The 24,387-nt window shown below is 43.0% G+C and overlaps 1 protein-coding gene across 1 annotated transcript in view; it reads right to left on the bottom strand.

Moving 5' to 3' along the window:
• Positions 1-24,387, bottom strand: part of LOC125486002 (unconventional myosin-XVIIIb-like) — a 280,703-nt gene that overhangs the window by 164,194 nt on the left and 92,122 nt on the right. The window contains exons 15-18 of the mRNA XM_048611748.1: positions 11,722-11,869; positions 8,133-8,292; positions 4,452-4,635; positions 932-1,163 (exon numbers count right to left, since the gene is read on the bottom strand). Coding sequence (XP_048467705.1) covers positions 932-1,163; positions 4,452-4,635; positions 8,133-8,292; positions 11,722-11,869 — 724 coding nt within the window. The remainder of the gene's footprint in view (positions 1-931; positions 1,164-4,451; positions 4,636-8,132; positions 8,293-11,721; positions 11,870-24,387) is intronic.

Raw genomic sequence — 24,387 nt, 5'->3', positions numbered from 1 at the left:
CAGGCTGAGCTCCATCACAGGGCTTTCAGGCTGAGCACCATCACAGGGCTCCCAGGCTGAGCTCCATCACAGGGCTTTCAGGCTGAATCCACCACATGGCCGTCATGGTCAGCTCCATCACAGGGCTCCCAGGCTGAGCTCCATCACAGGGCTTTCAGGCTGACTCTACCACATCGCTGTCATGGTCAGCTCCATCACAGGGCTCCCAGGCTGAACTCCATCACAATGATCCCAGGCTGAGCTCCATCACAGGGCTTTCAGGCTGAATCCACCACATGGCTGTCATGGTCAGCTCCATCACAGGACTCCCAGGCTGACTCTACCACATCGCTGTCATGGTCAGCTCCATCACAGGGCTCCCAGGCTGAGCTCCATCACAATGCTCCCAGGCTGAGCTCCATAATAGGGCTCATAGGCTGAGCTCCATCACAGTGCTCCCAGGCTGAGCTCCATCACAGTTCTCCCAGGCTGAGCTCCATCACAGAGCTCCCAGGCTGAGCTCCATCACAGCTCTCCCGGGCTGCGCTCCATCACAGTTCTCCCAGGCTGAGCTCCATCACAGTGCTCCCAGGCTGAGCTCCATCACAGGGCTCCCAGGCTGAGCTCCATCACAGTTCTCCCAGGCTGAGCTCCATAATAGGGCTCCCAGGCTGAGCTCCATCACAATGCTCCCAGGCTGAGCTCCATCACAGTGCTCTGAGGCCGAGCTCTACCACGTGCTCTCAGGCTGAGCTCCATAATAGGAGTCCCAGGCTGAGCTCCACCACAGGACTGTCAGTGATGAATGTCATTGCCTACAGCAATGTAGTAATGGAGTGAACAAAGCACAGAAAATGCACCTATGATGGCAAGGAAAAAGGCAGCTCAAAATAGTATGAAAGAATTCTATAATAAGGACATTCACAGTGTAATCTTGGGCCAGTTACTGTACCTAGCCTGTAGAGACGAAGTGCGTCCAGTAACTGCGTTCCCTGGAGCTGTGTCCTCAGTGTTGGGATGTCAAATGCGTCGAGTGGATGTTCTTTGCTGTTCTGTGCCTCTGCTACAGCTTCAGGTCTTTGACTAGCAGGCATTTTCCCTTCTGTATCATTCTCCTCTCGTCTTGCTACAAAGCAGTGGACAAAGTGTGCTTCAGAACGCTTCGTAAGGTTTGTAAGAACATCCTAAGATTTTAAAGAAAAGAGATTGAGATTTTATTTGAATTTAGTTGAGAAGAAGTTATTTGGGATACTGTATCATATTATTGGCTTTTGACTGCACTGGAGATTCAGGTACAACGCAAAAAGGACAATGGTAATGTCACCAAAAGTTCTCATGCAATATCTAAACATTCCAGCATTTGACTTTAACCAGACACAATATCATCTCTTCAATTTCCTACTTCCATTGGAAATTGCTGCATAAGTTCTCTTCCAGAAATGAAGATCAAGTGACACACAATATCCACTTCAACTCAGTTAACAATTTTTTTTATCAACATGATTTGAAATCTTTTACATTCTGAAATACAACCTAGCTTCTAATTTTAACTGAGTTTGACCTGGCTATGTGATAAGTGACTGCTCTCAGGCAAATGGTCAGGCCATAAAAGATTCTTAGACACAATTTTCACCCAATTTTACAGGGATTTTAATTCTAACCCGTGGAGACCAAATTTCCTGGGACTCAAAAATCCCAGCAAATAAAAGGAGGTGAAGCAGATCAAGGAGGTCAGAGCTTTTACAGCACGGTTGTGGGCCAAGAGGAATCATAGAATCCCTACAGTGTGGAAACAGGCCCTTCGGCCCAACAAGTCCACACTGACCCTCACGGCATCCCACCCAGACCTATTCCCCTATAACCCACCTAATTTACACATCCTGAACACTATGGGCAATTTAGCATGGCCAATCCACCTAGCCTGCACATCTTTGGACTGTGGGAGGAAACCAGAGCACCCAGACAAAACCCACGCAAACACGGGGAGAATGTGCAAACTCCACACAGACAGTTACCCAAGGGTGGAATTGAACCCAGGTCCCTGGCACTGTGAGGCAGCAGTGCTAACCACTGTGCCACCGTGCCGCCCCTTCATTTATTGCCCATTCTGAATTGGCCTTGAAAAGGTAATGGTGTGCTGCCATCTTGAATTGATGCAAACATTGGCGTCTAGGGACATGTTGGGTGCTGTCAGAAAGGGAGTTCCAGGGCTTTGATCCAATGACAATGATGGAATGGCAATAAACATGCAAATCTGGATGGCGTATAGCTTGAAGGGGAATTTGTAGGTGGTGGTGTCCCCATGCCTCCGCCACTGTTGTCCTTATAAATGGTCGAGGTTACAGGTTTGGAAAGTGCTGTTTGAGGACTCTTGGTGAGTCGTTGCATTGTAGCATTGCATCAGTGGTAAAGGGAGTGGATGTTGTAGATGGTGGACGGGGTGTCAAATAAGTGGGATGGTATCAAGCTTCTTGAGTGTTGTTGGAGCTGCACCCATTCAGGCAAATGGGGAGTATTCCATCACACTCCTGACTTTTGTCTTGTTGATGGCAGATGAAGATGCAGGAAGCAGTGGTGAATTGCTTGCTACAGAATTCCTAGCTTTTGACCTGCTCTTGCAGCCATAGTATTTTTATAGCTGTTACAGTTCAGTTTCTGATCAATGGTAAGCCTCCAGGATTTTGATGGCAATGTCATTGACTGTCAAGGGATGATGGTTGGTTTCTCTGTTGTTGGAGATGGTCATTGCCTGGCACTTCTGTGGAGCGAGTGTTTCTTGCCACTTACCAACAAAAGCCTAGATATGGTCCAGGTCTTGCTGCAAACGAACATGAAATGATTCAGTATTTGAAGAGTCACAAATGGCACTGAACATTGTGCAATCATCAGCAAACATCTCCAGTTCTGACTTTATGACGGAGGGAAGGTCATTGATGGAGCAGCTGATGTTGTTGGGCCTAGGACAACTACTCCTGAAGAGATATCCGGGAGCTGAGATAACTGACCTCCAACAACCATAGCCATCTTCCTACATGCTCAGTATGATTCCAACTAGTGGAGAACTTTAAACTATTTTCCATTAGCAACATTACATCTCCTTGATGCCTTACTCAATTGAATGGTTCCTTAATATCAGGGCAGGCACTCTCACTTTAACTCTGGATTTCAACTCTTTTATCCATGTTTAGATCAAAGCTGTACTGAGATCAGGAGCTGTGTTGCCCTGGCTGAACCTAAATTCAGTTATTCCTTTGTAAGTGCTGCTTAACAGATCTGACAATGACCCTTTCCATCATTGATGATTGAGAGTGGACTGATAGGGGTGTTAATTGGCTGGGTTGGATTTGGCTTTTGTGCACAGGAAATAACTGGACAATTTTGCACATTATTGGGTAAACGCCAGTCCCCTGTAACACAAGTGTGCTTGATTGGCCTCCAATGGGTATTTCAAAGGTGCCTACTGCAGGTTTAACTTATTGGACTATTCCAGACACCCTGTGGTAGGCATGGAGCAGTTCACTATGTCGTTGCTTCTCATTCCCAGAGATCCTCCTGACTCAATAAAGAGGTCTGCTCATGTGTCAGATAGTATCCCTGCCTCTGAACCAGAGGTCCAAAGTTCAAAACTACCCTAGAACATCGTAGTCAAAAGATGTGTATTCATAACATGGGCAAAATCTCAACTCACAAATCCTTCCAATAAATGCTGGGTACTAATAATGGGACCACGTCAGACATGTGATGGAAAAAAACACTAGAGTTTCTATATGACCTAAAGTTCCAGGTTACAACATGCTTGGAAAACATTTGCCACAGCAATGCAGAACTCCCCATGTGAATTATACTTCCACCATCCCATTGTTCTGGGTCAGAACCCTGGAAATTCAACCCGCTGTTTCTCGTTATGTTGTGCCAGGTATGCAACTCTTTGCCACCATTGTAAGCTGGACTGTACCCAAAATGGCCATTAATATAGCAGTTATCTTGAAACACAGAAAACAGGAGCAGAATTAGGCCATTCAGCCCTTCGAGCCTGCTCCACCATTCATTATGATCATGGCTCATCATCCAACTCCACACTCTGTACTTGCTTTTCCCCCCATACCCTTTGATCACCTTAGGCCTAAAGCCTAATCAAACTCTTTCTTGAAAACAAATTGCAACCAAAAGAAATAAAAGGTAAAGTATGAAGTGAAAGGAAGGCTAAAATATTAAGACTAAATGGGTAATTTTGATTTAGAGTAATTTTGCAAAGCTGCAAATTGCCCATTTTACATCTCTCCTGAATTTTCCTTCTAGTACTTTCCATCTTAAAAGTAGTCCCAGCAGCCTGTCCAGAACTCAGTTCTGGGATTGAATTCGATGGGCTTCCATCAGTTTAATTGTGTTAAACACAAATGAATGGAGCCCATTGCATCTATCCTTGGTATAAATATAACCCCATCCTGAGAGCTCAATCTGTTAACACTTACCACTTGTAGCTTGATTCGTGCACATACAGAACTTCTCTTCACAGCTGCAAAGCTAGTGCTGAATGTCTTCCGGACACAACCTATCCTTTGCAAAGCCTGCTGGGAAGTGCCTTCCAAACCAGACACTGACCGACATATCATCGGGATTTTAGATCGTGAAGAGAAAAGTCGCTTGAGGAATTCACTAGTTGAAGGAAACAATGGATGGATTAGTTGTGTTTCATTGTCATTGCTATGTTCAACAGTGATGCTCTGAAGACTGAAGTTCAAGATTTAACTCCTTGCTGTCTGACACTTTCACATGATCCACCTACTCTTGCCACTTGTCAATCTCATTGTTATTTGGGTATAAGCTATACCAGATCAAGATAAACCAGATGCAGGAGCACATTACCACAGATGCTGGAAGCTGTGCTGAAAACAACAAATGTTAGAGATCAGAGATAAAGGGTCTTCTAGACTCAAAACTTAATCTCTCTCCATGGATGCTGTCTGACTCAAGATAAACCAGAAAGAGGTAAAGTTGTCGGTATTTCCAAATGAAATTGCATTGAACCAACCCTAATGGTTGATTATAGAGTGCCATTGGCTGAACCCATGAAAATGCACTTCAGTGATCACATTTTTTGACAGTGGTCTTCTGGACCACAATGCTGCATGTATGCTGTAATTCTAGAAAATGAGTTCTTGACTCTCAACAGAAACCCTATGGCCACTTACACTTGAGTTCTAAGTAAATTGTCCAACTTCACCCCAGGTTATCTGCTGCTGAAACTCTCATCCATGCCTTTATTACCTCTAGACTTCACTCTCACAAGCCAGTCCTGGCTGCACAATCTTCCACATTCCACCCTCTGCAAGTTTGAAGTGATTCAAAACTCTGCTGAATTAATTCACATTGAGTCCCTTTTACCACCTGCCCCTATGCTTACTAATGTAAATTGGACACTGGTCAAGCAATATCAATCTTAAAATTCTCATCCTTGTTTTCAAATTCACATGACCCAGACCCCTCATCTCCTCCAACTCCACAACGCTTCAACATATCAATTGTCCTTTAATTCTAGTCTCTTAGGCATCTCTGATTTATACCCCCCATTGTAGCTATGCCTTCAGTTGCCAAGGCTGTGAGCTCTTGAATACCATCTCACTGTACCTCTTCATCTTGCTACCTCGTTTTCCTCTTTTAAGAAACTTCTATGGCTACTTCAGCTGGCCAAGCTTTTGGTCATCTGACCTAATATCTCCATGTCATATTTGATTTTATAAGTTAGGAAGAGTTTTATGATAATTTAAAATGTTACAGATGCAGTTAAATTATGGCTAAGTAGTGGGTAAATATCTGGTATAATGTGGGAAAATGTGAAACTATTTATATTGGTGGGAAGAATAAAAGACGTATATTATCTATATGGCAAGAGATTGCCCTGAAATGCACAGGGGCCTGGGTTTCCTGGTGCATGAATTGCAAAAGGTCTACAAGGCAGTACAGCAAAACTCATAGAATCTTAGTAGCTCTTCCAAGGGGAATGGAATACAAAATTAGAAGGCTATGCTTCAGCTGTAAAGGACATTTGTGAGGCCATATCTGAGGTACTATGTACAGCACTGGTCTCTTTATTTAAGGAACAATGTAAATGCTTCTGAAGGAGTTCAAATGTTAACTAGACTAATACTTGGAACTGATGGGATGTCTTATGAGAAAAGATTGAAACATGTACGATCCTGGGGTCTTGACAGGGTGCATGTGGAAAGGATGTTTCTTCTTACGAAGGGGTCACTGTTCAAAATGAGGGTTTGCCCAATTAATAGCGATAAGGAGAATTTTTTTCTCAAAGACGGTCCTGGGTCTTTGAAACACACTTCCTCAAAAGGTGTTAGAAGTAGAGGCTTTGAAAATTTTAAGGCAGAAGTAGATAGATTCTTCATAAATTATGGACTGAAAGGTTATTGGGGAGAATTTAGAACAATCTACATGTACCTGACTTACTTAAGGGAGAAAAAAAATTGGGAAAGGGGAATGAGGGAAAAGAGAGAGGGACTGATGGAATGATCCTCGATAGAGCCAGCATAGACTGAAAGGGTCAATTCATTTCCTTCTGTCCTGAGCTATTCTTTTATTCTATGATACTTCCCTTTTTTGTTGATACTGCTGCCACATAATTGAAGATAACTTAAGGCACTAGCAGAGACCAGATGTATGGTGAATGAGTGAAACTGTCCCCATTTTAGGATAAGGAAAAAGGTAGCCAGTCCACAGGAACAAAATGAACTGCCAAAAATATCAAACTCATGAAATTATAACAAGATTCTGCATAAAGCATATACAAAAATTGGCGGCATAGCTCCACTCCATCCCTGAAAACACCAATCAGATATAGCTCCATGTGGACTGTAAATTGAGGATTCCTTCAATTCATCCTTATTATAGCATGAAGCTTGTTCATGAGAAGCTATGTGAAGATGGACCACAGGAGCCTGACTCTTAACTATCATCACCTAGTGTTGGTTCAACTTGACCAGCCCCTCAGATTAGCTTGGTTGATCATTCCCCTCTCTTAACCCATTGACACTGAAGCCAATTGCCACACTGTCACTCTGGCTAAGATCAGGTAACGCAACAAAGGCCAGAACTCTTACCTGCAAGACTCAATTGGTGATGCAGTTTGCAGTTTTCTATATTTTAGCCAACATAACATATACCACAGAGAATCGGGCTCTTGTTGAGTCAGATATCTTGAAGTTTATTTACAACAATACCAATTCACAAAGGTTACAATATCATAGACCTACACACATGATCTGAGTTCTATGATTACTGACGTTTCAATACATTGGATAACTGACTGATTGAAGACATTGCACTGGCCTCATTGCACAGTGAGAATGACGAAAGTTGAAGCAGATAATCAGGAAAGCTAATGGATTTTTGGCCCTTGTTTCAAGGCATTTAGCGTTTGAGAGTAGGGAAGTCTTACTGCAAATGTACATGGTGCTGGTGAGAACTGGAGGACTCTGAGCAGTTTTGGTCCCCTTCTTTAAGGAAAGATATTGCTTCATTGGAAGCAGTTCAGAGAAGTTTCACGAGGATGATCTCTGAAATGGAATGATTGTCCTATAGCTAAGGCTAAACAGGTTGGGCTAAACTCTCCGGAATTCAGAAGAATGAGAGGTGATCTCATTGAAACATGTAGGATTCTTAAAGGACCTGACAGGGTAAATGCTGAGAGAATGTTTCCCTTTGTGGGAGAGTCTAGGATCAGAAAATATAGTCTCAGAATAAAGGGGCCGCAATTTAATACTGAGATGAAGAGGAATTTCTTCTCTTAGAGGGCAGCGAGTCTTTGGAACTTCTTGCCACAGACAGCTGTGGGAGCAGGCTCCTTGTGTATATTTAAGGTGGAGATAGATAGATTCTTGATCAGTCGGGGTTAAGGAGAAAAGTCGGGAAAGTGGATGCAAGGAGTTTTGGATCAGCCATGATCTTATTGAATGGTGAAGCAGGCTGGAAGGGCTGAATGGCCTACTCCTGTTCCTATTTCTTATGGCCTTGTGATTACATATTTTGTTGTTGTATAACTGCCTTAAAGTTCTAGAATCCTTGCCTTGATACAACGTTCGATTCATGTTTTAGTTTCTGGATCTTAGCTGGTCATCTTGTCTATGGGCTAGAACACTTACAGTCTGGATTCCTGCAGTAGCTGGCTGGCGTTCTCCAATGAGAGGTTTTGCTTGGCTTTGTTGATCCAGCCTGTCAGGTCATACCTCACAGGATCTGTACCGAGCTGGTGTGCAATCACAAACTGCTGTTCCTGCTCGCACCTCCTCACTGGCTGGTTCTCTGTGAGCACAAAGGCATCAATGAGACACGGGCAGGCTTGAGCGAATTCATGTTAAATATTCAGATCTCAAGAAGCAGAATCAGATTAAACTTTACCACAGAAAATGCAGATGAAGGAAAACATGAGGGTGAAGGGATGGGTGTGGCCAGGCAAGAAGAAGGTCCTTCCTGCTCCAAAAACTCTACCAATGAATATTTTAATATGGCTTCTTAAATAATTAATGATCAAGGACTTGCCCAAACCGTTTTCTTTTTCATAGAATACTCATAGAATCCCTACAGTGTGGAAATAGGCCCTTTGGCCCAACAATCATAGAATCCCTACAGTGTGGAAATAGGTCCTTTGGCCCAACAAGTCCACACCAACCCTCACGGCATCCCACCCAGATCCATCCCCCTATAACCCACACATCCCTGAACACTGCGGGAAAGTTAGAATGGCCAATCCACCTAGCCTGCACATCTTTGGACTGTGGGAGGAAACCAGGGCACCCGGAGGAAACCCAGGCAGACACGGGGAGAATGTGCAAACTCCACACAGACAGTCACCCGAGGGTAGAATCGAACCCAGGTCCCTGGTACTGTGAGGCAGCAGTGTTAACCACTGAGCCACTGTGCCACCCTGTTCTTTGCTGAGATGTGGGCATCACTGCCAAGATATGCACTTGCCGCCCATCCTTAAGTGCCCTTGAGCTGAGAGGCTCACTCAGCGATTGCAGAGGACAGTGAAAAGTCAACAACACTGTTGTGGGTCTGGAGTCACACATAGACCAGACCAGGTAAGGATGGCAGATTTCCTTCCCCAGTGAGCCAGATGGGTTTTTACAACAGTCAACAATCAATGATAGCCCCATGACCACCATCACTGAGATTTGCTTTCTTTTCCAGATTTCATTAGTGGATTTAAATTCATCAAATGCTGTAATTGTACCCATATGCCCAAAGTGTTAAATCAGGACTCTGGATCACTAATCCAATGAAGTTACTACTGCCCCTCCAGTCCTCCCTTAATCCCATTTGCCAATCCTGATTTTGCTCCTCATACATGATTTAAGTACAGCTTTTTTTTTATTTTCTTGTTTGCAGTCTGTGTGTCAATCTGATTTATTGAAGAGTCTCATTCCTCTTTGTCTTCTTCACAGACATTGTGGGTGGTAAATGACTAAATGCATGAAAATCGCCACTCAGAAGCCCTGGCAAAAGTCTAGCAAAAAAGATAAAACTCCTTTCTCACCTCTTACAAAGAGAGATGTGGATCGGTTCGGACTATATTCACTAGACTTTAAAAGAATGAGGGGTGATTTCATAGAAACCTACCAAATTCGAACAGAACTAGACAGGTTAACACAGGAATGATGTTCCCAAGGACTGGGAAATCCAGAACCAGCGTCACAGGGGTTAGGAATATGGATGGTCATTTAGGACAGAGATGAGCAGAAATTGCTTCATCAAGTATGTTGAACCTGTAGAATTGTCTGTCATAAAGACCAGTTGAGGCCAAAATATTGAATGCTTTCAAGAAGGAGTTACATATAGTTCTTATGGCCTCATAGGATGAGGGGAGAAAGCAGGAATAGGGTCTTGGTTAATCAGCCAAGATTATATTGAATGGTGGAGCAAGCTTGATTAGCCAAATAGCCCACTCCTCCCACTTATTTCCTTTGTTTCTATGTAACCTTTCTGAGGATTTTATATCTTCATTGAATTATATTGCCTATAACTGTCCATAATGCCCTAGTTTTGGCTTAAACAATAATATAGAGAGGTCTAACATGATGCTTTCATATTCCTTTCTTCAACTCATAAACTCAAGCAAATCATCTGATCAATTTGTCTTGTCACATTTAAGGATCTATCAATATGAATGCCATGGTTCTGGGGCCTCTCTCCTGTTTTATTTTTGCATAGTTTAATGCTCCACTATAAATTTGTGCTCACAACAGGTTGGAAAAAGAGAAGACAAAGTCAAGAAATGTCTTCAGGTTTAGATTTCAAAGTAATGCTCTTTATTATACATTAATACTAAATACTACTATACATGGTAATCACAGATAGATCAAGTTCATATTTGAAAGGTATATTACGTAAAGATTAATCTATGTTGTTCATGTGTGTATGTTCTCACAATCTTCCTAGTCTAGTGTATTCTGATGTAGTAGCGTCTGTTTAATGTGGTCCGCTCTAACTCTGCCCACACTATGTTCAGTGATGTGCAGCTCTGCAACATCATCACAAGGTTGCTCCAGGGTCCTGAAGCCCTTTGAAATAACTGCACAGAGGCCCACTTCATCAAGTCACCCTTTATCTACTGGTGCACAGTACCCTGGCTATGACCAGCCAACTCGAAGTCAGTCCCCCTGGAATGAGGAGATTCTAATCCCCTGGTTATATTGGTCAACCAGGGCTTTTCTGATTTGCCCAGGTTAACAACCCCAATCAAGGATCTCATAGTCAACAAGATCCAGCTGGTTCCAGTCGCAACACTTACACTTGTATTTCCCTGCTCAGCCACACGTGTTAAAATTGTGACATTATCTGGTAATCTCTGTCCACACTGTGCTGTTCAAAGCTTCAATCCATGCAGGGTATCGACTTTCCATGTCCATGCTACAACAATGGCCACACTTTGTTAGCTGTGAACCACTTTGGGACATAATAAAAACATTAAAAACACTAAATAAATGCATGAGAGAACAAGGTGCAGGGCTGGATGAACACAGCAGGCCAAGCAGCACTCCTACTATCTCTGAAATAAATGCATGGTTTTTTTTGCCTCTGGCAGGAAGGGTGTGAAAACAAAGTGATAAACAAGGTTTCATGCTCCTTCCATCAGCCAGTCTCAGAGTAATGTTGTCAAATACTCCAGACTTTAGATTTACAACCTTTGTCTATCTGTTGTAGCTCTGGGACAGGTCAGATCTTTGGGTAAAGGAAGGCTGAGGTTATGGATTTTTGCACTTGTTCTTTGCTGCGGCAACATGAACATCTTAATAACAGACGAAGCAAAACAACACACACACATTAACGATTTGTTTAAATCACTGCATTGTTGGATCATTACTCGAATTTATCTGATGAATTCTCAGGGTGAGAAACAGATGTTATAAACATCTAATGGTTTCAGTACTCAACAAGGAATACCTGAGCAAATATCTGTGTTGATTTCTTTATTAGCTGCTTGCACTGACATCAACATTAATCTATCATTGAGTGAGCAGATACCATTTACCAGAAACACATTACTGAAGATAGGCAATGATGTTTTCCCAGATACTGTGCTCAATAAATCATCACCAATCTGTTCATTATACCTTAGCAACTGATCTCTTGAGTCCACTAATTAAAATAACAAATTAGAGCTGCCAACTCCCATACTTTTTCTTTGTACATACTTTACAAAGTACACCATCTTTTTTTTTCTATCATTACCTTCTTTGTCAACTCCCTTCTTCTCAAAGTAGGAACAGAAGCGGTCAAGGACAGTGGCATCATTGGATCCTTGAACTAACGCCGCTTCATCCAGAATCCAGAGAAGACCTTTGGGTTCCTCATCCCGTGTAGATGGCTGAACCTTGAACTGAAAGATAAAGCACTAAATGTGAGGGTCAGCAGAGAAACTAATTGCATTTGCCATTTGATTTTCATATAGCACACCTGCATGGAGCAAAAGGAAGATATCAAAAAGCTGAATGTGGATCTGTGAGATAACTTTGCCCTCCACTGAGTATCTGTTTGACAGAGCAGTGTGTTTAACTGCTTCTGAGGTGTTCCTTGGAAGTAATATTGAATGCTGAGCATGTTCAGCTGTTTGAATTCTGGGACTTAAGTCTGCATTCAGCTTATATTGAAGTCCTATCTTTCTGCCAGTTAAAAAGGAACAATAAGAGTCTGTGACTGAATTTTAAATGAACAACTGTCAGGGATGTAAGAGTGACAGAGAAAAGCACTAAAAATTAGCTCAAAAATGGAAGGTTTGCATGGGTCACACACATATTACACGCACATTTCAGAAGATGAACCTAAGGTGTGTAGGAGATCGCCTTTCACTCAGGGGCCTGTAAGAACCGCAAATATTTAATTTGAAAATAAAAACTTGGAAATTGGAAGATTGGATACTGCTGTGTTGCAGAGAACATATGACTTTTTTTTAATGGCTTGAAGCAAGAATGGAACTGTGTGGAGTTTGTCTATTGGTTACACAAGAGTGGTAAAGGCATGCAGCATGGAGGCAGGCACTTCAGTCCAACTCATCCATATCAACCAGATAGCTCAATCTGACCTAGTCCAGCATTTGGCCCATGTCACTCTAAACCCTTCCTATTCATATTCCCATTCAAATGTCTTTTAAATGTTGTAATTGTACCAGCTTCCATCACTTCCTCTGGCAGATTGTTCCACATAAGCGTCACCGTCTGTGTAAGAAAGGTACCCCTCAGGTCCTTTTTAAATCTTACTCCTCTCACCTTCAACCTATGCCCTTTAATTTTGGAATTCCCCTATCCTGGGAGAAAGACCTTGGCTATTCACCCTATCCATGCCCCTCGTGATTTTGTAAACCTCTATAAGGTCACCCCTCAGCCTCTGAACCTCCAGGGAAAATAGCCCCAGCCTGTTCAGCATCTAGCTCAAACCCTCCAACCCTGACAACATCCTTGTAAATCTTTTCTGCTTCCTTTTCAGTTTAACAACACAAGGGTCATGTAACTTTTGGAGAAGCTGGATTTGATATTTTTCTGAGACAAGTTGGCACAAGGTGCCTTTGTGTTGAAAATAAAACTGCCCAGCAAACAGCTTTTGGAATTGTTTTAAGATGTAGTTTGTTGCAGTCGCACAATCTTTTATCTAAACTGGGAGCACTTTATGCTGACACGGATTGTAGTCACTGGAACGAGGGCCAGGTTGATCCCATTGACTCTGAGATCCTTGATTGGGGCTGTTGACCTGGGCCAATCAGGGAGCCCCGGCTGACAGATATTAGCAGGAGATTCAGAGAGTCTCATCATTCAAGGGACTTGCTCTGAGCTGGCTGGCCAGAGTCCATATACTGCCCAAATGTAAATAAAGGGTGGCTTGGTGATGGGACCCCAGCCTCTGTGCAGTTATTTCACTAATAGTATAAAACATATTCCATTCTTCAGCATAGCCACTCCACACCCTGATGGTTACAAATGTCCCCTCCCTCCGATTACTCTCCAAAATAAACACATGACACTATTCGGCAGGTGTGAAGTGAGAGCATGTTACATAGGCGCCTGTTTGCATATTTTTGAAATCCCGTTGAATATTAACTTCAGCTGTCAACTAACAAGTTCAACAATTCATATGCAGTTAGTTTTGGTCTAAACCATGGACGTGTCTGGCTGCATGCTCTTAAAATCTCTTGAATGTGGCCTGGTTTACCAGTAATAGAAAGGAACTCCTTCTCAAGGGTAACTAGGGTTGAGTAATACATGCTGGTCACATCCCGTGAGTGAATAAAAACAAAACTAAATATATATTCATCCCCACCTATTACTCTAATTTGAGCAGGACTGAGCAAAATATAAGAAGACATTAATAAATGTGTAGAATGGAGTGTAATTAGGAATTTTTTTTTGGCTATTCACCCTATCCATGCCCTTCATGATTTTATAAAGCTCTATAAGGTCACCCCTCAGCCTCCGATGCTCCAGGGAAAATAGCCCCAGCCTATCCAGCCTTTCCCTATAGCTCAAACCCTCCAATCCTGGCAACATCCTTGTAAATCTTCCCTGCACCCTTTCCAGTTTAACCATTAAAAAAATGTAATTAGGAAATTAACCTCAATATTAATAAGTTTAAGAAATAAATGTTGGTAGGAAGCATAAAAAGTCACATGCTCCTTTAAAAACAAGTATTTAGGTGGGAAACAGACACAGAGAGACATGGAAAAATATTCTTAAATCACTAATGGCACAGATAAACAGCATATTTGAAATAGCAAAGATTCACTGGTGGTCATTTCTAGAGGGCCAGCACTGGAAAGCAGAGAAGCCATATTTAACTTGTATGGAACCTTTGGAGTTGGGTTTCTCAACAATAAAAAAGTCAAAAATTTAAAGATGCATTTTTTGATTTTTATGACTTTACCAAAATTAAGTTTCCCCAGCACTTTCTGTTTGCGTTTCAGGGAAAATGATGTCTGCCAGGGGCCTGATTTTGAAGCTTGCAGCTCATACAATGTTATAGTGGAAAATGCACCAATATTTCATCAAAGGTGTTCAAATATCAGACCAACTGTCATGTTAAACCTGATAACGAAAGGTGGAGTAGGATAAAACATTTTAGCTGAAAGTGATTAACCGGCTCACAGTGACAGGGTCATGACAGGTTGTGAATTACCTTTAATTTGCCTTAGAATTTGTTGCCATTTGAGTGACAAATGTTTCCAACGAGATGTAAAATGTTATCCGTTTTAGGAACCTGGTGTTACATCAATCACTCACAGACAGGTTAGGCTGCAGAGGCTGAGAGCATTGATTGAGACCTATGGCGTCATGACAGGCTCAGATAAGGGAGGGAAAATAAAGTTTCCTCGGTTAGCTGAAAGTACAAGGACTGAAGAATGCTAATTGAAGGCATTGGGCAAGAAACACAGGGGATATGGGGGTGGAAGGAATATTTTTATACAGCGAGTAGCAATAACCTGGAACTCGGTGCCAATGGAGAAGGTGGAAGCAGAGACAGTCAATGATTTCAGAAGGATATTGAATGAGAACCTGAGGGGGATAAACTTACAAGAGCTTCAGATAGAGAAAGTGAATGGGACTGACTGAATGTTCAACAGGGAATGAGGCTGGACTCCATGGGCTGAAGAGTCTACTTTTGCAGCGTAAAGAATCTATGACTATAAATATCTATAACAGGTTAAATACAGGTCAGTTGCTCCTTCAGCATCTATAGGCAATAACACCCAACTCATAAGAGACTAGGTAGGCCCCTCCTTGCAATTCCATTTTGATTCAGCCCCCTCCCTCTCACTCTAAATCTCCCTCATCTTTGATGCCCTTAATGGGTTTTGCATGTAAACAATTCAATTGAAAACACAAGTGATTTACTGGGGCTGGTTAACAGATGAAAATAATGCCATGGATGACTTGGTGATGGGGAAAAGATGTTCCATTGTGTGTAAGAGTACTTCTGGGTATAAAAAGAAAGGGTCTTGAGAAGCTAGGGATGTTTTCCTTAGAGAATAGAAAGCTGAGGGTGGAGGGGGTGGGGTGATATTAGGGGGGTGTGGTGGGGGGGTAGGACCTGATTGAAGTCTACAAAATGATGATGGGCATAGATATAGGAAGAAACCCCTGGTAGACAAACACAGAGGCTGGCAGAACCAGCCAAGCCAAGCAGCATCTGGAGGAAAGAAGTCAAGGTTTTGATTATTACCCTTCTTCTTCCCCTTAGTAGCAGGCAGAGTTGTAAGGTAATGGGCAGGAGCTTTAGAAGAGTGGGATGCAGTTGAGAAAATTTTTTTCCACCCAGAGGCTGGTGGTTATCTCAAACTCACTGCTTAAAAAGGGTGAAAGAGGTGGAAATGCCCAAGATATCGAAGAACTATTCAAATGAGCACTTGAAACGCCATAGCATACCGGACTACGGGCCAAGTGCTGGAAAATGGGATGGGGGCTCAGTGGCCAGCATAGATACTATGGGCCAAAGGGCCTTTTACAGGGCTGTAAAAGTCGTGATAGTCCTACTGGACCATAGGCCTGCTCTCTCATTAGACAGAGACAGCTGCTGATGGTTTATCCTGAGGGTCACCATGCCTCAAATGAGGGGAGAGATTGAGAAGGAGAGGCCTTCATGGTAACCTCAGCCGGTGCAAAAATTGGACCCACACTATTGGTGTCACTGCATCACAAACCAATCCAGCCAACTGTGCGAACCAACTGCCTTTTTGTGCTGTAAAAACCGTCTGAACTCCCATATGCAACAAAGTGAGAACTTTCATATCAACTATTTGCCTACCTAAGTGGGAAAGACAATTTAGGGGCAAACGCTGAGCAGTGTTGTGCCATGAACTGCCCATACTACTCTCACACCGAATTCAGCTAATGGCTTCAAACAAAGGATCCTGGGTGAAAAGCTCTCCTCTGACCTCCAATTCCACGGGCTGATTTATGATGAACACGTATCGTTGTGAAGTTATAAAAATATTGCTGCAGTCACCGTACTGAAAGTCTGAGCTGAATATTTCAAGTTCTGTCAATGCTGCTCTGACAGTAATGTGATCACAATGCGAGTCCCAGTGTTAAGAGCATAGGAGCTGACTGTGTGAGAGTGGGTGGATGGAAGTGTAGGATGTGGTTTGTAAACAGTTTAATTGAAAGTCAAAATGTTGATGGCTCACTCAACAAGCCAGACTTTGTGTTTAAAAATAAACAAGGTTTGCTAGAAAACATCCAATTCTCTTTTGGCAAATCTGATTTTCCACTCAATTCCCTTTGTCCTCCTGGACCTCAGGAGAGAAAGCACAACTTGTTCAAGGACTAATCAATCTGAGGAACAGTGTTACTGAAAATGATCAGGAATGAAGAAACAGCCAATGGTTCCAGGGACTGCCTTGAGTTCTATCATTTCCCAAAGTGATGTGACTGAGAGTTGGACAGGATAAAACTTTGTCTTTTTCATTATTCACACTAACACTTTCCTCAGCTGCCTACAGCCAATTAAGCCTTTTGCATTTGCATCACAAGATGAAGGACACAGAAGCTGCAAAGACAGAAGTGAAACTTAAGCTAACTGTGTGATCCAGTCAAAGTTTGTCTGTCAGCGCTCGGTAATCCAGAGAAATATAGGAGACAAACACAGAGAATGCTGGAGAAACTCAGCTGTTCTGGCAGCATTCTATGGAGATAGAAACAGAGTTAACATTTCATGTCTTCTTTCAGAAATGAAAACATGTTGGAATTTTTTTAATATATTTTGACAGGTGGAGGAAAAGCAAAGGCATCCGTGTGCAAAGGTCCAGTGCAAAAGGCAAAGGAGTGACTCGTGGTGGTGGAAGAGAGAAACAGATGTTAATTGGTGTATATTAAGGTGTGAAAGGGAATGAATAAGTGGAAAGCAAAGAAGACACAAATAGAAGGAAATAACAAGGTGTAGAGCTGGATGAACACAGCAGGCCAAGCACCATCAGAGGAGCAGGAAAGGTAACGTTTCGGGTCGGGGCCCAATTTTTTTATTAGCCCATTTCTGAAGAAGGGTCCAGACCCGAAATGTCAGCTTTCCTGTTCCTCTGATGCTGCTTGGCCTGCTGTGTTCATCCAGTTCTACACCTTGTTGTCTCAGACTCTCCAGTATCGGCAGTTCCTACTATCTCACAAACAGAATGAGGCTGTGAGGGAGGGAATGTAAAAAAACTGGAGAATAGACATGGTAAGAGCAAATTACTGCAGATTCTGGAAAACAACAAATGCTGGAAATCACAATAGGGGTCAGGCAGCTGATGAAGATGATTCATCTTCAGACATCTTTTCTCCATCAGCACTCTCACTTAATCTGAACTATCAATATCTTTATTCCACCAGCCCTCCACACCCCACCCAATGAGAGCATAAACGCTGCCCCCTCCACACTTCACGTCAGCTCTGATGAAGAGTCATCTAGACTCGAAATGTTATCTTGCTTTCTCTCCACGGATGCTGCCTGTCCTGCTGTGATTTCCAGCATTTGCTGTTTTCAGTGGAGAACAGACGTGTTGCAGTCAGTTTCTGAAGTTAGTGAAGTCAATATGGAGAGCTCAAGGCTGTAAAATGCCAAAATGAAAAATGAGGTGTTGTTCCTTGAACTTGCGTTGTGTTTCATTGGAAACTGCAACAAGCCCAGGACAGAAGTGTCAAACAAAAACAGAAATTGCTGGAAAATCTCATCAGCTCTAACAGCATTTGTTGAAAGAAATCAGAGTTAATGTTTCAGGTCCAGTGACCCTTCCTAAGAACAAGAGACAAGACTTCTTTCAGAACAGAAATGTTAATATGAAAGTAAGGGGGTTTGTTGAAATGGCTGGGGGTAAATGGGAGGTCAGGGGCATTCTTGTGGACAGTGTGGAGGTGTTCCTCAAAGAGGCCACTCAGTCTGTGTTTGGCCTCACTACATATTGTGAGCAGCGAATGCAGTAGATTAGATTGAAAAGTACAAGTAAAACACTGCTTCACCTTGAAGGTGTGAGTGGTGATTATCCAGGTGGACCTCCTAGAATATGAGTTCCCTGACTGGGGCTGTTAATTTGGTCCAATTAGAGAGTCCTGGCTGACAGATAAGAAGAGAAGTGTCAGACATCCTATTCACACTGACGTCTGGTTCTGAGGGGGCAGGGTCAGATTGAAGGACTCTGTAAATGAAAGATGACTGGCTGACAGGGTATTGGCTTCTGTGGAGTTATTTCAGTGTGTTTGGTGCCTTGGATGGTGAGGAGGGAGGAGGCTGGGTACCATAGTATATTAGCAAACCAAACAGGGCTGAAGTCTCTGGGCTGAATTTTCTGATTGGCATTGTTAAAGGAGGGTGGGGGCGCGGCCTAGTGGTATTATTACAGATAATGTTGTGGGGACCTGGGTTAGAATCCTGCCATGGCAGATAGTGGACTTTGAATTCAATAAATATCTGAAATTAAGAGTCTAATGATGACCATGAATTAATTGTCTACTGTTAAAAAAGCCCTTCTGGTTCACTTATGCCTTTAGGAAAGGAAATTGTCATCTTTACCTGATCTGGCCTACATGTGATCTCAGGCCCATTGACTCTTAGCTGCCCTCTGGGCAATTAGGAATGGGCAAGATATGCTAGCCTAGCCAGGGTGGCCTCAAGCTGTGAATGAATGAAAAAAAGTCACGACGAGTTGCTATGGAGGCCATCAGTGTACTTGCCAGGACAAAGCTCCACAATATGGCCCATTCACAGACTGGGGCCTATGGGCAGGCTGCCAGGGTGACAGACTGAATCAGAGGCACTAGTTGGGGGGAGAGGTGGCGCCACTGAGGTGGAGTGCTTCAACATGGAGTTGGCTGGGAAGTTAAGAAACTTGAACTGAGCAGGGATATCAGTGTATATCGTTGACTCATGCGGTGCAGGGCTGCAGCCTTTCATCGCCAATGACACCACGATGAGAGAGTGCAGGCCCCAACCTGCTACAGGGAGGTGGTCGCAGCTGAACCAACCCCTTTGGAACTCAGCAAGTGACTTCTCTGACGGCTGGAGAATACCAGCTTTATCACAAAATCCCCTCGGTAGGACCTCGACTGAGCTAATTGACGACCTGCCTCTGTGGAGTGAGCTGCACCCCAGTTCATACCCCACGGTAAGAATAAAACCCTGTGAAATGGGGCAGCCGATAGCCTAGTGGTACTATCGCTGGACTGTTAATCCAGAGACCCAGATAATGTTTTGGGGAGCCAGGTTCAAATCCTGCCATGGCAGATGGTGGAATTTGAATTCTATAAATACCTGGAGTTAAGAATCTAATGATGGCCATGAATCCATTGTTGATTGTTGGAAAAACCCATCTGGTTCACTCATGCCCTTTAGGGAAGGAAACTGCCATCCTTACCCGGTCTGGCCTACATATGACTCCAGACTCACAGCAATGTGGTTGACTCTTAGCTGCCCTCTGGGCAATTAGAGATGGGCAATAAATGCTGCCTGGTCAGCGACACCCTCATCCCATGAATGAATAAAGAAAAAAAAAGTGGGTACTCTGGCTCACCACAGTGTTATGAGCTGCTGTTCACAATGAAGCTTCCTGCAGCCATCCCAAAAACCTGTGGAATTCTCTCCCACAGGATGCTGTTGGGGCCATTTCATTAGATATATTCAAGAGGGAGCTGGACATGGCCCTTGCAGCTAAAGGGATCAAGGGTATGGGGAGAGGGCGGGAATGGGATACTGAGATTGCACGATCAGCCATGGTCGTATCGAATGGTAGTGCAGGCTTGAAGGGCCAAATAGCCTACTCCTGGACCTATTTTCTACGTTTCTATGTCTAGGAAAAGTTTTAGACATAAATAAGAAAGACATTCATTGATAATGCATTGTTACATACTCGTTAGGAATAGGAGTGGTCACTCGGTTCACTTGCGCCTGTTCCACCATATGATAAGATCATGGCTGATCCATGTGTGATCTGTCATAACCTGTCACCCCCTTGCTTCTAAGTTTCCTGGGAAACTGACATTAATCCTGGGATGCTGTGATCCTCTTCCAAGAAATGCATAATGAGGAGGAGGACAGCTCCATTCTCAGGAGTTGCCTGAGCAGAGATAGAAAAAAAACCAGTTAAAGTAAAAGTTTAAATAATCTTAGGTAGGGTATATTTGCAGCCAGTGATGTAGCTTAGGAAGAAAAGTAGTTGAACGAATCCAATGTTTTACGGTTGCATTTAGTCAGCCGTGTTAACAGAACAGGCAGGGCACAGACATAGAAACAAGTGGTCACGTCCCAGAGTTACAGAGTATCACATGGGGCAGTGAAATGAGTACAGTCCCATGGGAATGATGTTAGGTCGAGGGCATGTGGCTCCTTTCCCAAGGGAAGTAGGAGGCCAGATATACCATGCTAAAACATGAAGCCATTGTACTGGGGCAATGACCAGATTCGATGTAGTACTCTGTAAGATTAGGTGTCCCATAGAAACAAGGTCAAAGACATAGCAGTGTCCACCTGTTTACCTCCATCACTTCTGTGTCCATGGCCCTGTGTTAATTTATGATTTAAACATCAAAGATTTGACCATGATCGGAACAGAATCAGATGTATTATATTTGGGGTGACTCAGTGGTTAGCACTGTTCCCTCACAGCACCAGGGTCCCAGGTTCAATTCCACCCTCAGGCGACTGTCTGTGTGGAGTTTGCACATTCTCCCCATGTCTGTGTGGGTATCCTCCCACAGTCGAGAGATGTGCATGAATTGGCCATGCTAAATCGTCCAGTGTGTTTGGGCCAGGTGGATTAGCCATGGGTAAAGCAGAGTTGTAGGGGTTGGTGGGATGGTCTTTGGAGTGTCAGTGTGTAATTGATGGGCTGAATGCCCTGTTTTCACATTGTAAATATTCTATAGATGATTGATATACTTAAATAATGTAAAGCCCATGGAAAAGTAGGAGAAAGATTAATGCTTTGTGACAGCTTGGTAGATCCATATTTTCCCATGGACATTTTTCAAGATGTCACTATTTATTTCCCCACATTCCATATCTTCCATATCCTTCTGATGCAAAATACTTGTTTAGTATCGCCCCCATGTCCTGCAGTTCCATACATAGGCAGCCTTGCTGATCTTTAAGGGGCCCTATTCCCTTCCTAATTACCCTTTTGCCCTTAACGTATTTATAAAATCTCTTTGGATTCTCCTTAACCCTATTTGCCAAAGTTGTCACATGTTCCCTTTTTGCCCTCCTGATTTCCCTGTTAAGTATACTCCTACTGCCTTTATACTCTTCTACGGATTCACTCGATCTCTGCCGTCTATACCTGACGTATGTTTCCATTTTTTTTTGACAAAAGTCTCGATTTCTCTAGTCATCCAGCATTCCCTATACCTACCAGCCTTGTCCTTCACCCTAACAGGAATGCACTGTCTCTGAGCCCTCATTATCTCATTTTTGAAGGGTTCCCACTTTCCAGCTGTCCCTTTACCTGTAAATATCTGTCCCCAATCAACTTTGAAAGTTCTTGCCTAATACCATCAAAATTGGTCTTCCTCCAATTTAGAACTTTAATTTTTAGATCCAGTCTATCCTTTTCCCTCACTGTTTTAAAACTAATAGAATTATGGTCACTGGCCCCAAAGTGCTCCCCCACTGACAACTCAGTCACCTGCCCTGCTTTCTTTCCCAAGAGGAGGTCAAATTTTGCACTTTCTCTAGTAGGTACATCTACATACTGAATCAGAAAATTTTCTTGTACGCACTTAACAAATTCCTCTCCACCCAAGCCCTTAACACTATGGTAGTCCGAGTCTATGTTTGGAAAGTTAAAATCCCCTACCATAACCACCCTATTATTCTTACAGATAAGAGAAATCTCCGTACAAATTTGTTTCTCAATTTCTCACTGACTACTGGGGGGTCTATAGTTCAATCCTAATAAGGTGATCATCCCTTTCTTATTTCTCAGTTCCACCCAAATAACTTCCCTGGACGTATTGCCAGGAATATCCTCCCTAAATCCAGCTGTAATGCCACTCCCCCTCCTCTCTTGCCCCCCTTTCTATCATTCCTGTAGCATCTATACCCTGGAACATTAAGCTAGATATAGAAGATACAGAATGTAGAGAACTAAATAGCAACATCTTAAAATGCATAAAGGTGGATAAATCCCCAGGACCTGAACAGGTGTAACCTAGAACTCTGCTGGAAGCTCGGGAAGTGATTGCTGGGCCCCTTGTTGAGATATTTGTATCATCGATAGCCACAGGTGAAGTACCAAAGACTGGAGGTTGGTGCCATTAGTTAAGAAAGGTAATAAGGGAATTATAGACCGGTAAACATGATTTCAGTGGTGGGCAAGTTGCTGGAGGGAATCTTGTTTTTTTTCAATTTATCCCACCAATCAAAGAACAGTTTCAACCTCAACCAGGACAGTAACGTGTAAGTATGTAATGGATTAATATTTCAAGCCAGGCCATGATGCAGGAGCTTGGATGCATCCTCAGACATAGTTTAGAGCAGACCATCAGGCGAGACAGAGTTAAACCATGTATATAAAATGACACACTCCTTTCATGTCCACAGAGGAAATGTCAAGAAAATAAAGACGAAGCAGCAATGACCCAGCCATTATGAAAGCAAGAAGGAGAGATTAAGGAAGCCGAGGATCTTTCAACTCTGTTCAAACAGGTCTACCACCACTTTCTCATTCATTTACCGCACATGGTTATTCTGGAAGTTAAAAACACAGAAAAAGCTTTCCAACTCAGTTTGTTGTCCTACACTATTCCATTATTTCAGTCAAAATATCACTCTTGCTCGGTAATTTATTCATATTCCCTTTGGAAGATCTTATAAACTAAAACACTATTCAGTTTTCTTGTCATTCATAAGGGTGTTAGGTGAGCACTCCATATTCGGGTAACCAAATCTCACTGAGTGTATTCCTCAAGGTTTGTTCATACAGTCACTGGCTGCATAACATCTACTGATATTCAATCATATAACATCTGGTCATACAATGTCCAATCACATGACATTTAGAGAGAACATTCAAATGTTGCTGCCTCTGCCTCCTAACTAATTTGTCCATCATTCAGTCTCTCCTGAGTTCCACAATAAAAATAGAAATTGCTAGAGAAACTCAGCAGGTCTGGCAGCACCTGTGGAGAGGTAAACAGAGCTAACGTTTTGAGTCCAGCATTTCCAAAGTCCGGTGTTCCAAAAAAGATAGTTAGTGCCAAGTTTCTTGAGTGTTGTTTTAGCTTCACTCACCCAGGCAGGGGAGATGTAGCCCATCACACTCCTGACTTGAGCCTTATCAATGATGGACAGGCTTTGGGAAGCCAAGGGAAGAACTAGTTACCGCAGAATTCCTAACCTCCAACCTCTAATTCCTAACCTCCCAATGACCCTTAGTCACCACACTTGAAACATTAACTCTTTTTTTTGTCTCCACATATGCTGCCAGACCTGCTGAGGCTCTCCAGCAATTTTTGTTCTTGTTTCAAATTTCCAGCATCCGCAGTTCTTTGTTTTATTTACACGGCTAGTTTAGTTCAGTTTCAGGTCTGTGGTAAAGTAGTGGGGAACTCAGCAATGATAATACCATTGAACCCCAGGCAGTGATGGTTAGAACCTCTCTAATTGAAGATGGTTATTGCCTGGCATTTGTGAGGCACAAATGTTACTTGCCGCTACTCAGTCCAACCTGGATGATGCCAAGACAGGCCTTGCTGCATATGGGCATGGATAGTTTCAGGATCTGAGGAGTGTTCATGTGGCTGATATGAGCTGAGCCCCAACATTTCCATAGTTGGCATTCTCTCACTGTCTCTCTCTCTCTCTCACACACACACACACACACACACACACACACACACACACACACACACACACACACACACACACACACACACACACACACACACA

The sequence above is a fragment of the Rhincodon typus genome, chromosome 24, assembly GCF_021869965.1.
Source record: "Rhincodon typus isolate 14 chromosome 24, sRhiTyp1.1, whole genome shotgun sequence".
NCBI classification, from domain to species: Eukaryota; Metazoa; Chordata; class Chondrichthyes; order Orectolobiformes; family Rhincodontidae; genus Rhincodon; species Rhincodon typus.
The sequence above is the reverse complement of the archived record's forward strand: the minus strand, read 5'-3'. Positions and strand labels throughout refer to the sequence as shown.